Genomic DNA, 15,215 nt, shown 5'->3' with positions numbered 1-15,215 from the left:
AATGAATGAAAACCATTGAATTGAGATGGTCGATAAATGTCTGTTATCACACACGCCGTGATGGCGGCGGCCATAATTTGCGCACATTCGTTTCCTCCGCCTTTCATCTCACGTTGCTATGATATCTTTTCCCCTCGGTCTTTCTTTTTCTCTCATTATTTCCTACAAGTTGTTCTCTTGACTCTGTGGGTTTTATGATCAGACCCCCCCACGGCCGCCATGTCCCCCAGCTGTGGTTCCCATCCCCGGGGGTCAGCGCGGGGGGCCCCCAGCGTGTGTGTTTAGTAGCTGCACTTGACCCCTCGGTGTCCCCCCCTCCCCAGCCATCCCTGAAAATAACAGTTTCACAAACACAGGGGACACACACGGCTCGGGCCTACGTGGCTGCTCGGAGCCTATTGTTGCGTTTCTATGGTAACCGGTCGCCATGGTTACCCCTCAGATAACACAGCAGCCATTAATCACTGCGGCATTGTGTTATTAGCGCTGCACACACAACATTGTGTCATTCACCGCTGGCGGACGGGCACCAGAGACTCGGACGCGCAAAATCCACCCCGTAAAATAAAATAATAGTAATAAATGGAAATCCTATAACCGTTTCTATCTAAAATATGAGGACCCTCCCTGAGTGATGTGCGGCGTAGCCAGTAATAAAGGCTCTGCAGGTGCGGAGGGGGCGCCGGGCACACAGGTGCCGAATACGGGCCAAGTGTAAAATAGCGTACCGTGCCTTTAATTATACGGGGAAAACACAAAACAAACGGCACAAATATTGTCAGATCTTTAACGAAGGCGCCATTAACGAGGGCGGGGAATAGCGCTCATTGGAGGGACGGGCTCCTCGGAGGGTTCGCCGGGCGCCGTCTCCTGCTTCATCAGCGTTTAGGATAGGGGGGGGGGGTTTGGGGGGGAGATTTTGCTTTTAATTTTTTTTTTTAATTTCTCATCACAAAACCACTTAAAATAAATGTTAAAATGTGAAGCTTTTTTTTTTTTGGGGGGGGGGGGACTGGGGTGGGGGTTGGGCAATAATAAAGTATTATGTGTACTGTCTCTTTAAAAAATGTAAAAAAGATAACAAATAAAAATACAAAAACACTGAAATGGCCCAAAATAATGTAAAACCCAATGTCCATCACAAGCACATTCGGGGGGTGGTTGTGCTTACAGGGGCGGCACAGGTAGCTTTGGGTGCGATGCCAACCTACTACAGGAGCCGAAAAGACCCTCTCCTCATTATAGGAGACCACCCAGGGGACACACAACGGCTGAACTGCACAAGGGTCCAAAAGGGTCGGGGGACACAAGCAAGACCCGACCATCACTGTGCCGGACCACCAGGGATCTTACCATGAACCCTTCCATTGCTCTAGACCACCAGGGATCTTACCATTAACCCCTTCACTGCTCTAGACCACCAGAGATCTTACCATGAACCCTTCCATTGCTCTAGACCACCAGGGATCTTACCATGAACCCTTGCATTGCTCTACACCACGGATCTTACCATTAACCCCTTCACTCTTCTACACCACCAGGGATCTTACCGTTAACCCCTTCACTGTTCTACACCACCAGGGATCTTACCATGAACCCCTACATTGCTCTACACCACCAGGGATCTTACCATGAACCCCTACATTGCTCTACACCACCAGGGATCTTACCATGAACCCCTACATTGCTCTACACCACCAGGGATCTTACCATGAACCCTTACATTGCTCTAGACCACCAGGGATCTTACCATGAACCCCTACATTGCTCTACACCACCAGGGATCTTACCATGAACCCCTACATTGCTCTACACCACCAGGGATCTTACCATGAACGCCTACATTGCTCTACACCACCAGGGATCTTACCATGAACCCCTACATTGCTCTACACCACCAGGGATCTTACCATGAACCCTTACATTGCTCTAGACCACCAGGGATCTTGCCATGAACCCTTGCATTGCTCTACACCACGGATCTTACCATTAACCCCTTCACTGTTCTACACCACCAGGGATCTTACCGTTAACCCCTTCACTGTTCTACACCACCAGGGATCTTACCATGAACCCCTACATTGCTCTAGACCACCAGGGATCTTACCATGAACCCTTACATTTTCTCTAGACCACCACAGATCTTACCATGAAAACTTACATTGCTCTAGACCACCAGGGATCTTACCATTAACCCCTTCACTGTTCTACACTACCAGGGATCTTACCATTAACCCCTTCACTGTTCTACACCACCAGGGATCTTACCATGAACCCTTACATTGCTCTAGACCACCAGGGATCTTACCATGAAAACTTACATTGCTCTACACCACGGATCTTACCATTAACCTCTTCACTGCTCTAGACCACCAGGGATCTTACCATGAACCACTTACATTGCTCTAGACCACCAGGGATCTTTCCATTAACCCCTTCACTGCAATAGACCACCAGGAATCTTTCCATTAACCCCTTCACTGCAATAGACCACCAGGGATCTTACCATTAACCCCTTCACTGTTCTACACCAGAAGGGACCTTACCTTGAACCCCTTCATTGTGATGTTACAATTAACCCATTCACTGCTCTAGACCACCTGAGATGTTAACTGTAACCCCTTAATTGTCTTAAGCAATCAGAGATGACACTATTAACCCCCTCCCTCCTCTGGACTGACAGATGTCAATATTGACCCCTTCACTGCTCTAAATCATCAGCATCTTACCATTAACCCCTTCACTATTCTAGGATCACTGGGGACAGGGTGTATTTTTTTTTAATATCTTTTGAGCGCCCCAGACCAGCAGGAATTGTGTTATTAACCTCTTCACTTTCCAAGAATATTAAACGTGTTATAATTAACCCCTTCTATACTCTGTCAGGGAGCTTTAATCATTAATCCCTACCCTGCCCTAGACCACCCGGGATATTACCGGTAACCCCTTCACTGCCATGGACCATCAGGGATGTAACCATAATTGCACTATTACCCTTAACCACCTCTTTACTACCTTAGACCACTGGGAATGTTGTTTTTCTATTAACCCTTTCACTGCCCTAGACGACAATGGATATTCTCATTATTCATTTGATTTTGTAGAGAAAATGATTCAGTTTCAATATGTAGCAATTTAAATACATTGTAGGGCCCCCCAACCACTTTTTTATTTTGTTTTCATACATTAAAGTTATTTTCTTCACACAAAACATGACGTAAATGATAAAATGTTATCTGCCAGTAATCACCACTAGGGGGAGCTCTCTGTATGTCAATTATTACCACTAGTCAATGGAACTATAGAAGGGTCCCCAGTGGGGACTACAGGCGACAACTATGGTGGCTCATCTGACACATACCCATCTTCAACATCTAAGTCTAAAATAAAAATTTGCATGCAAAAAAAGTTAATTTTTGAACATTTTATTACATTTCATGAATTTATTATTTTTAATGACAGACGAAACAAGTTCTTTATAAAACTTTTAATTACCGTTCCACAAAGAAGCCAAAAAAATAATAATAATAAAAAAAAGATTTCCCCCCTTTTGAAAAAAAAGGGAGCAATGTGCTAATTACAATTCCAAGGCGCTAACAATATTCTAATTAGTTCATAAATTATCTCTAATGACAACTCTTTTTTAAAAAAACAAACAAAAAACATCGCCATCCTAGAATTTAAATCATACAAAAAACTATTTTTTTTATTTTTTTGTTTAAAAAAAAAATTCTACAAATAAAAACGTGTAAAATTATTTACAGAATATTTTTTTTGTTTGTTCTTTGTTGAGAGGGGAAGGGGTTAATACAGGCATCAAAGGCAACGAGAACACGGAAATCCAAATGATTACGATATTTAATCAGGAATTATGGAATCCTGGCGAATGAACACATCACAAACCTCCCAGCGACTTCGTTAGATAGAATATCTTAGAAGAAGAAAAAATAAAATAAAATAGAGGGCGGCTATTTGAAAAATTATGAAAACGGTGTTGGACACTGGTGGAGCTCCGCCAAGCTAGGTGGTGTACCGTTGGTGGAAAGACCTGAGCTTCTAATGCATTTTTTTTTTTTACAAGACGTTAATGTGTTGGCCATTTTGGAATATGAGGCTCTTAAAGGGGACCTGTCACCACATCAAAAGCCTCTAGTTTTTGATCCTATTATATCCTCCCTGATTCACTGAGTATTCCACTTTTTGTTTTTTAAAAATCCGCCTTACAGGTCCAGAGATATTGGCCATTTTATTTAGTGATACTTTTTATGGTCTTTTCAAAAGGGGTGGTGCTTATAGGATAAGCCTAAAGACACGCCCCCAGAGAGTCCTACAAGCCACACCCCTTGGTAAACAGAAAGCTTAGCTCTGAATATAAAGACCCATATCTCTGGAACCGTATGGTGGATTTTAAAAAAACAAAAGCCGGAATACTCAGGGCAACAGCGGGAATAAAATAGGATCAATAACTGACTACTTTTTGACCTGGTGACAGAACCCTTTAATTAGGATAAGGCAAAAAGGATCATTAGACCCAGACAAAAGTCCGATATAATCACGTCAAAAGCCTGAGATTCTTAAAACGGGATATGATATTTTAAGCCAGGCCTAGACAAGGCCTTATTATTTGTGCTATGAAGGGTCCATGGAAAACACCTATATACATGTGAGGCGGCCATTTTGTAAGTCGTAGCTACATCCAGTCAATGAGCACATAATATTTAGTGATTATAATTTTTAATTCTAATAATTAAAATATTTCATTTTTCTTGATTTTTTTTTTTTTGCTTTTCTTCCAGAATAAAAGGGTTCATCATCCTATAGGTGGCAAAATGGCAACAATCATATGTAGGTGATATTCCTATGCTGGATTATTTTTTTGGTTGTATAACTTTTTTTTTCTCAAAATTTGTTTTCATTCATGTTTTGGCACAATTAACTCTGTTCATGATATTTTTCACATTTTTTTTAATAAAGAAAAAATATACCTTAGTCTATGGGCAAAAAAATGCATAAAAAATATGGCGGCTTTTACATGTAATTTAGAGTAATTGTAAAAAAAAAAACAAAAACAAAAACACATTAAAAAATAAGTCTATTTCCTTTTAAGAATTGAAAAAAAAAAAAAGAAAATAAAACTAAAAATTATAATAAAAACAGAAAACGTACCTGTTGAATATTCACAATAATATAGCCAGAGAACTAAAGAAAAGCATTAAAAAAAAATAAAGGTTTTGAGCGTAATAAATATATATATTTTATACAAAGTACTATATAAAATATATTTTACACTTAAAACTATCAAAAAAAAAAAACGTAAAAAGAAAAAAGAAAATTTTCACCCAGATTGTAATCATTGAAAAAAAAAAAACAACCCTCCAAGTGTTTTGTCTGATTGATCCCTATCATTACGAGACAGCGAAGAACAATATCTTACAGATGACATCTTCTCAAAAGGCAAAATGTGAACCAATTTCTCCAGATTTCGGACGCTGATGCTGATAATAGCTGCCGAGACTTTTTTTTTTGTTTTTTTTTTTAGAGAAGCTTTGAAAAAAGTGCTGGTTTCTTTATTTTTTTCCCCTTTTTTATATTATTTTTTTTTTCTTTTTTTCTTCACATTAGGAGAATATATATATATATAAAAAAAAAAACAGGACAAAAAAATAAAGCTTGTACAAATCGTAGAACTACGATAATATATTAAATAAAAATGCGTTGGCGGTAACTGGCATCAGTGGGTACGCCCTTTTTTATTTCTTTCTTTTACATTAGGAATATAAAAGAATAACGAAAAACAGGATAAAATTAAAAGCAAAGAAGTACAATAATATTGTAAAAAAGTAAAAACGGAAAAAAAAAACTAAAATGTGTTGGCGGTAACTGGCATCAATGCGTACGCCCTGTTTTTCTATTCATTATGAATATAAAAGAATAACGAAAAACAGGATAAAAATAAAAGCAAAAAAAGTATGATAATAAAAAATAAAATAAAATGGGAAAAAAATAAAAATGCGTTGGGCGGTAACTGGCATCAGTGCGTACGCCCTGTTTTTATTTCTTTTTCTTTTTTTTATATTCATTATGAATATGAAAGAATAACAAAAAACAGGATAAAAATAAAAGCAAAAAAAGTACGATAATATAAAAAAAAAAAAAAATGGAAAAAAAAATTAAAATGCGTTGGCGGTAACTGGCATCAGTGCGTACGCCCTTTTTTAATTTTTCTTTTACATTAGGAATATAAAAGAATGAAAAACAGAATAAAAAAAGCAAAAGAAGTACAATAATATTTAAAAAAAAACAAAAAAAAACAAACCTAAAATGCGTTGGCGGTAACTGGCACCAGAGGTTACGCCCTGTGTATGAAGGGCTTAGGCTACATGTCTTTTCCCATATATAAAAGTGGGATTATTTAATGGGATTTTGAAGTCGTCCCGTGACGTCTTATCCCTGGTAACGCAAACTGCGCGGTAATAACCCGACCTGTCGCTTCCTATCAAAACCGTACATACGACCGCGAACAAAAGGGTCTTTATTTGGCCTCATGTCACCATTTTTTTTTAACAATAGCGTCCGGTTCTCAGGTTGGCGTGGGAGATGAAGTCTGCTTAATTTTCACAGGCTATGATTTCATTCGAACTGGGTAGGAGACCGTCGTCAAGTCTAAAAATGGACCCCCCGCCCTGGCCGGCCCTGCCCGGACCCGTCTTTTATCAAGAGTATTTACTTGTGAAGCTGACATCTTCAAATATCTCTCTAAATGCTGAGCCGTAAAAACTACATCTTGTTTTTTTTTTATATCGTTCATTTTCGTTCCCCGTCTCCCTGGCGACCGACACTTTAATGCCATAGCGAGAAGAGAGAGAGAGAAGCCGACACGGAGGGGGAAGGAGAGACACTGAAGAGCGACTAGTCCCAATCCGTCACCATGGATACCGGGCCTAGCTTAATTACGCTCAGCTTTCCCCCTCCTCGCTTCCCTATATTTCTCTCCTGTGCCCCCCTAGTCGAGGTGCTATATTTCAACATGTCCCGACGCGCGGCCACAGTTGGAGCCGTGTATGAGTGTTTTGGGTTTTTTATACACCCCCCTCCTCCTTTAAACCTGAAATTTCACTTCACAACAATAGACAGAAAGGACTCGTGGTGCGTTTCGGTGACCTAAGACGTACACAATGAAGGTACAAGACCCCAAAAATAAAAATTCAGGAGTGGGGAGGGGGTCATTCCTTTTGCCTACATTCGAAAGGCACCAGGGAGACAATATATATATATATATATTAAAAAAAAAAAAAAAAAAAAACAGTCATAGGGTCGTAAATCTTCAAAGTCGTAATTCGAAATGAGGGCGAATTCTATTTTTTGAGCACTCATCGGTAGGAAGGGGACAGGGGAGAATGGTAAAGGCGATTCTTTAAGGCTTTAGGTTGGAAATTTACAAAAACAGAAGAACAAGAAATCCAATAACAGAGAACGGCGGCCATTTTGTTTTGTTGTCCTCGTCTCTGAGCACAATTCGATATATCTTTAGAAAGGCCGTACTGGCACTCTTGGTTCCCTGCCTCCCCCCAATTTCCAGAGCCAGTGAACAAATTGAGCACTTGCGAGGCTTTTGGATTTTTTCGCACTGGACCCCTCCAAGGGTTCAACTGCACTCAATATGGCGTCATGGGGGGAATATGGCAGGGTGCTTGGACGGCAGGGGCACATATGGGGCAATACAGACTTCCCTTTTCATAATGTCCTGCACCCCATCTTTTAAATATCCTACAATAAGCCCCCACCCTCCATACTGAAGAGAAAAAAAAAAAAAAAAGAAACTATAGGGGTAAGAAGCCGAAGATGGCGGCATTTTTCATACTTTATAATAGATATTGGCCGGACTCTGGCTCGCCATGTCCTGTACAATGTAGACGGGGTGTCCATAGTCTCCGCTGACCTTTTCATAGTGGGGGCAGAATGCGCCCCCTTCTGAAGGCCGCAGGGGCATGATGATGTCACTGGGCTCGTGGCCGTTGTTGTTACCACCTCCTCTCTTCGGAGATGTTATGGACCCTAACGACAAAGGTGGATGCCTGGTGTCACTGTGCTTGGCTTGGCGACGTTTGTGGCATGCCCAACCCACAACTCCGAAGACGAGGAGCAGGAGAACCGCACCACCAGCTGCTCCCGCCACCAGAGGCACATGGGAGTTAGGGAGCGGACCATTCTCGCCAGTCTTGGTGGCATTGCCGGACGTGTCTCCTGAGAAGAGAGAAAAACGGGGCAAAGGATCAGGGCAAATCATACAAGAAACTACAAATATAATCCGCCTCCTGAAGGGGGACGTCAAAGATATCCCGGTGTCCAGTACGGTGGTCTTATTAATAGGGTGGTCTTATTATTATGGTGGTATCATTACTACAATGGTCTCATTAATAGGGTGGTCTTATTATTATGGTGGTCTCATTATTATGGTGGTCTCATTAATACAGTGGCCTCTAATGTTAGCCGGTCTGATCATTACGGTGGTCTCATTATTATGGTGGTCTTCATTACTACAATGGTCTCGTTAATAGGGTGGTGTTATTATTACGGTGGTCTCATTATTACGGTGGTCTTATTATTACGGTGGTCTTATTATTACGGTGGTCTCATTCATACGGTGGTCTCATTAATACGGTGGCCTCTAATGTTAGCCGGTCTCATCATTACGGTGGTCTGATTATTATGGTGGCCTCATTATTATGCTGCTCCTATTATTATGGTGGTCTTCTTGTAACAGTGGTCCTATTATTATGGTGGTCTTATTATTATGGTGGTCTTATTATTACCATGGTCTTATTATTATGGTGGTCTCATTAATACAGTGGCCTCTAATGTTAGCCGGTCTGATCATTACGGTGGTCTCATTATTATGGTGGTCTTCATTACTACAATGGTCTCGTTAATAGGGTGGTGTTATTATTACAGTGGTCTCATTATTACGGTGGTCTTATTATTACGGTGGTCTGATTATTATGGTGGCCTCATTATTATGCTGCTCCTATTATTATGGTGGTCTTCTTGTTACAGTGGTCCTATTATTATGGTGGTCTTATTAGTAAAGTGTTGTCGTTATTATGGTGGTCTTATTATGAAGGTAGTCTTGTTATTATCTTGTCCCATTATTACGTTGGTCCCAGTACAGTGGAGGACATATGAGAAGAGGGCCCCTGAGCAAGGACAGTAAAAGGGACCCTCTTTGTGTCTATGACAGAACTTGCTGATTTAGAGATGACGACAGTGGACCCCCTTACCTCTTGGGCCCCTGTGCAGATGCACACATTGCACCACTGATATGTGCACCTCTGTCTCAGTAACATGGTGGTCTAATTATTACGGTGGTCCTATTATTACGGTGGTCTCCGCTATTGTACCTCCTCGCCCGGTTTCTTTATTGCCACAGGCGCTATCACTTGGATTTAAATAAACTGCTTTAATTAAGTCTAATTAAACAGATCGAATCTGCACTTTAACTGGCGGAACGTATTAAATCAGCTGAATGCCACGGGTGGTGGGGCGCGGACGGGGCGGTGGGGCTGCGGTCTCCTGGAGGATCTAGACATAATAAGTGTCTCATCTCCTCGCTTTCAGCTCCACTGTCTTCCTTCTGTCCAAATTGCCGGCTTTATTAAAGAATATCCTTCAAACTGACAGCTCAGTGGTTCCCTGTCCTGTGCCGGAGAACCAGCCGCGCGCCCTCTCGCCCCAACGCGGTCTTGCCTTCATTGCCACAGAACCAGTTAACCCTTCACTTCCCTTACTATTCCAAGACCTTTCCCATGGACTCTAGTGCCAGTGATGGAACAAGCATGCCAGGGGATGTGGTAGGGTTGTGTTATGGCAACAGGTTGGGGATCTATAAACAGGAGAGATCTGCAACTTAAAGGGATATATTCCGTCACCTTACTATATTGAAAAAGTGAAGACGTGAAACACACCTGCAAAGTTTGGGGAGTCCAGGTTTGGTACTGACGGAAGGAATCCTGAATCTTTATCCCTTCCTGAAGGTCGTCGCGGATGGTTTACTCCATCAGGACCTTGAAATGAATGAGAGTGAGCGGTTAATTAGTCATTGAATTTCTGACTATGAGAAGAAATGAGGGTGTATCACTTTAAGAGTTGGCAGAAAGCATAGTGGAGGATATGACTCCAATGTAAATGAAGTTTTAAGTAATGACCTACAAATATATGTAAATGTGGTCACTATGCATATGAATAAGAGGGGACATCAAATTAAGAAGACTCCAGCTGATACCTCTCATCTCCAGAGCATCAAGAAGATCCTCATCCTCAGCTTAAGAGTCCGAAAAATAATAAAAATACCATCCAGAGTCTCTGCAAGTTATTCCACCCTCCAATCTGTGAGGAAAACGTCTCCACTGTGGCAAAAAATCACGTCCTTCTTATTGACCCCTCTACTCTGCTATCATTACTGCAACCATCATCTGCAGTCATTGGTACCATCCTCATCATACCATCATCATCTCCAGTCACTGGCCTCATCCTCATCATACCATCATCATCTCCAGTCACTGGCCTCATCCTGATCATAACTCCATCATCTCCAGTCATTAGCCTCATCCTCATCATACCATCATCATCTCTAGTCACTAGCCTCATCCTCATACCTCCATCATCTCCAGTCATTAATCTCATCCTCATCATTCCCTCATCATCTCCAGTCACTGGCCTCATCCTCATCATACCGCCATCATCTCCAGTCATTAGCCTCATCCTCATCATTCCTCCATCATCTCCAGTTATGGGCCTCATCCTCATCATACCTCCATCATCTCCAGTCATTGGCCTCATCCTCATCATCCCGCCATCATCTCCAATCATTGGCCTCATCCTCATCATTCCTTCATCATCTCCAGTCATTAGTCTCATCCTCATTATACCTCCATCATCTCCAGTTATGGGCCTCATCCTCATCATACCTCCATCATCTCCAGTTATGGGCCTCATCCTCATCATACCTCTATCATCTCCAGTCATTGGCCTCATCCTCATCATACCTCCATCATCTCCAGTCATTGGCCTCATCCTAATCATACCTCCATCATCTCCAGTCATTAGTCTCATCCTCATCATACTATCATCATCTCCAGTCATTAGCCTCATCCTCATCATACCTCCATCATCTCCAGTCATTGGCCTCATCCTAATCATACCTCCATCATCTCCAGTCATTAGTCTCATCCTCATCATACTATCATCATCTCCAGTCACTGGCCTCATCCTCATCATACCGCCATCATCTCCAGTCATTAGCCTCATCCTCATCATACCTCCATCATCTCCAGTCATTGGCCTCATCCTCATCATACCTACATCATCTCCAGTTATGGGCCTCATCCTCATACCTCCATCATCTCCAGTTATGGGCCTCATCCTCATCATACCTCTATCATCTCCAGTCATTGGCCTCATCCTCATCATACCTCCATCATCTCCAGTTATGGGCCTCATGCTCCTCAGCATACCTCCATCATCTCGAGTCATTGGCCTCATCCTCATCATACCTTTATCATCTCGAGTCACTTGAAGCATCGTAATATACAGTATCTCCATAATCTCCAGTCACTGGCCTCATCCTCATCGTACCATCATCATCTCCAGTCATTAGCCTCATCCTCATCATACCTCCATCATCTCCAGTCATTAGCCTCATCCTCATCATACCTCCATCATCTCCAGTCATTGGCCTCATCCTAATCATACCTCCATCATCTCCAGTCATTAGTCTCATCCTCATCATACCATCATCATCTCCAGTCACTGGCCTCATCCTCATCATACCTCCATCATCTCCAGTTATGGGCCTCATCCTCATCATACCTCCATCATCTCCAGTCATTGGCCTCATCCTCATCAAACCTTCATCATCTCCAGTCACTAGAAGCATCGTAATATATCTCCATCATCTCCAGTCACTGGCCTCATCCTCATCATACCGCCATCATCTCCAGTCATTGGCCTCATCCCCTCATCCTCATCATACCTTCTTCATCTCCAGTCACTAGAAGCATCATAATATATCTCCATCATCTCCAGTCACTGGCCTCATCCTCATCATACCAACATCATCTCCAGTCACTAGTAGCATCGTAATATATCTCCATCATCTCCAGTCACTGGCCTCATCCTCATCATACCGCCATCATCATCAGTCATTAGCCTCATCCTCATCATACCTCCATCATCTCCATTCATTAGCCCCATCCTCATCATACCTCCATTATCTACAGTCATTGGCCTCATCCTAATCATACCTCCATCATCTCCAGTCATTAGTCTCATCCTCATCATACCATCATCATCTCCAGTCACTGGCCTCATCCTCATCATACCGCCATCATCTCCAGTCATTAGCCTCATCCTCATCATACCTCCATCATCTCCAGTCATTGGCCTCATCCTCATCATACCTCCATCATCTCCAGTTATGGGCCTCATCCTCATCATACCTCCATCATCTCCAGTCATTGGCCTCATCCCCTCATCCTCATCAAACCTTCATCATCTCCAGTCACTAGAAGCATCGTAATATATCTCCATCATCTCCAGTAACTGGCCTCATCCTCATTATACCATCATCATCTCCAGTCACTGGCCTCATCCTCATCATACCATCATCATCTCTAGTCACTGGCCTCATCCTCATCATACCGCCATCATCACCAGTTATTAGCCTCATCCTCATCAAACCTCCATCATCTCAAGTCATTAGCCTCATCCTCATCATACCTCCATCATCTCCAGTCATGGGCCTCATCCTAATCATACCTCCATTATCTCCAGTCATTGGCCTCATCCTCATCATACCTCCATCATCTCCAGTCATTAATGTCATCCTCATCATACCTTCATCACCTCGAGTCACTAGTAGCATCGTAATATATCTCCATCATCTCCAGTCACTGGCCTCATCCTCATCATACCGCCATCATCACCAGTCATTAGCCTCATCCTCATCATACCTCCATCATCTCCATTCATTAGCCTCATCCTCATCATACCTCCATCATCTCCAGTCATTGGCCTCATCCTAATCATACCTCCATCATCTCCAGTCATTAGTCTCATCCTCATCATACCATCATCATCTCCAGTCACTGGCCTCATCCTCATCACACCGCCATCATCTCGAGTCATTGGCCTCATCCCCTCATCCTCATCATACCTTCTTCATCTCCAGTCACTAGAAGCATTGTAATATATCTCCATCATCTCCAGTCACTGGCCACATCCTCATCATACCATCATCATCTCCAGTCACTGGCCTCATCCTCATCATACCGCCATCATCACCAGTCATTAACCTCATCCTCATCATACCTCCATCATCTCCACTCACTGGCCTCATCCCCATTATACCTCCATCATCTCCAGTCACTGGCGTCATCCTCATCATACCTCCATCATCTCCAGTCATTGGCCTCATCCTAAACATATATCCATCATCTCCAGTCATTGGCCTCATCCTCATCATATCTCCATCATCTCCAGTCACTGGCCACATCCTCATCATACCATCATCATCTCCAGTCATTAGCCTCATCCTCATCATACCTCCATCATCTCCAGTCACTGGCCTCATCCCCATTATACCTCCATCATCTCCAGTCACTGGCCTCATCCTCATCATACCTCCATCATCTCCAGTCATTGGCCTCATCCTAAACATATATCCATCATCTCCAGTCTATGGCCTCATCCTCATCATACCTCCATCATCTCAAGTCACTGGCCTCATCCTCATCATACCTCCATCATCTCCAGTCACTGGCCTCATCCTCATCATACCTCCATCATCTCCAGTCACTGGCCTCATCATCATCATACATACAGTACATCATCTGCAGTCATTAGCCTCATCCTCATCATACCTCCATCATCTCCAGTCATTGGTAGCATCCTAATCATGACTCCATCATCTCCAGTCATTGGCCTCATCCTCATCATACCTTCATCACCTCGAGTCACTAGTAGCATCGTAATATATCTCCATCATCTCCAGTCACTGGCCTCATCCTCATCATACCGCCATCATCACCAGTCATTAGTGTTATGATCTGGTGGCCTAGGAGCGGCATGAGACGTACTCTGGAGAATGTGGTAACTGTACTGACCGCTGACCCTGGACTTAACACCGCAACTAGAAGTAGCCGTGGGATGTACCTACCAATCCTAGACACCTCGACACAGCCGGAGGACTAATTAACCCTATAGATAGAAAAGGGAAAACTATCTTGCCTCAGAGAAAATTCCCAAAGGATAGGCAGCCCCCCACAAATATTGACTGTGAGAGGAGAGGAAAAAACATACACAGGCTGAAAACAGAATTTAGCAAAGGAGGCCCATCTAGCTAGATAGAAAAGATAGGACAGAGAACTATGCGGTCAGTATTAAAATACTATGAAATGTCCACCACAGATAATACAAAAACTCCACATCTAACTAAAGACATGGAGGGTAAATCTGCCTCTCCAGAGATTCCAGCTTGGCTGCATAAATCCTTACACAGATAAAGCTGGACAAGAAAAAACATGCAATGCACTGAACAATGAGGCCCACAACATGTGGGCAGAAAAACAAGCAGAACTTATCTTGTAGAAATGAACTGCAAGCAGGAGCGACCAGGAAGGGATGTGAATCCTCCAGAAACAATGAACAACTGGCACTCACTAAAGGGTGAAGCCAAACTAAATAGCCCCGTCCGAAGTGGACGCACCTGATGACTGCTGTGAAGGACAAACAGCAGCACTACCACTTATAACCACCGGAGGGAGCCCAAGAGCAGAACCCACAACAGAATTCACAACAGTACCCCCCCCTTGTGGAGGGGTCACCGAACCCTCACCAGAGCCCCCAGGACGATCAGGACGAGCCAAATGGAAGGCACGAACCAAATCGTCAGCATGAACATCGGTGGCAACAACCCAAAAATTATCCTCCTGGCCATAACCCTTCCACTTGACAAGATACTGAAGCCTCCATCTTGAAAAACGAGAATCCAAGATCTTCTCCACAACATACTCCAACTCCCCATCAATCAACACCGGGGCAGGAGGATCAACAGAGGGAACCACGGGCACCACATATTTCCGCAACAAAGATCTATGAAAAACATTATGGATGGAAAAAGAGGCTGGAAGGGCCAAACGAAAAGACACTGGATTGATAAT

The 15,215-nt window shown here is 42.9% G+C and overlaps 1 protein-coding gene and 1 long non-coding RNA gene across 2 annotated transcripts in view; one reads left to right on the top strand and one right to left on the bottom strand.

The window, feature by feature from the left end:
• The window catches only part of LOC143774251 (uncharacterized), a 129,850-nt gene that overhangs the window by 81,418 nt on the left and 33,217 nt on the right, over window positions 1-15,215 (top strand). The gene's annotated exons all lie outside the window — the stretch shown is intronic.
• EFNB3 (ephrin B3) overlaps window positions 3,731-15,215 on the bottom strand; it is a 110,913-nt gene continuing 99,428 nt past the window's right edge. The window contains exons 4-5 of the mRNA XM_077261642.1: window positions 9,963-10,061; window positions 3,731-8,244 (exon numbers count right to left, since the gene is read on the bottom strand). Of these exons, the coding sequence (XP_077117757.1) occupies window positions 7,856-8,244; window positions 9,963-10,061 (488 nt within the window). The 3' untranslated portion in view covers window positions 3,731-7,855. The remainder of the gene's footprint in view (window positions 8,245-9,962; window positions 10,062-15,215) is intronic.

Source organism: Ranitomeya variabilis, chromosome 5, assembly GCF_051348905.1.
Source record: "Ranitomeya variabilis isolate aRanVar5 chromosome 5, aRanVar5.hap1, whole genome shotgun sequence".
NCBI classification, from domain to species: domain Eukaryota; kingdom Metazoa; phylum Chordata; class Amphibia; order Anura; family Dendrobatidae; genus Ranitomeya; species Ranitomeya variabilis.
Note: the sequence above shows the minus strand (reverse complement) of the source record. Positions and strands in the feature narration are given on the sequence as shown.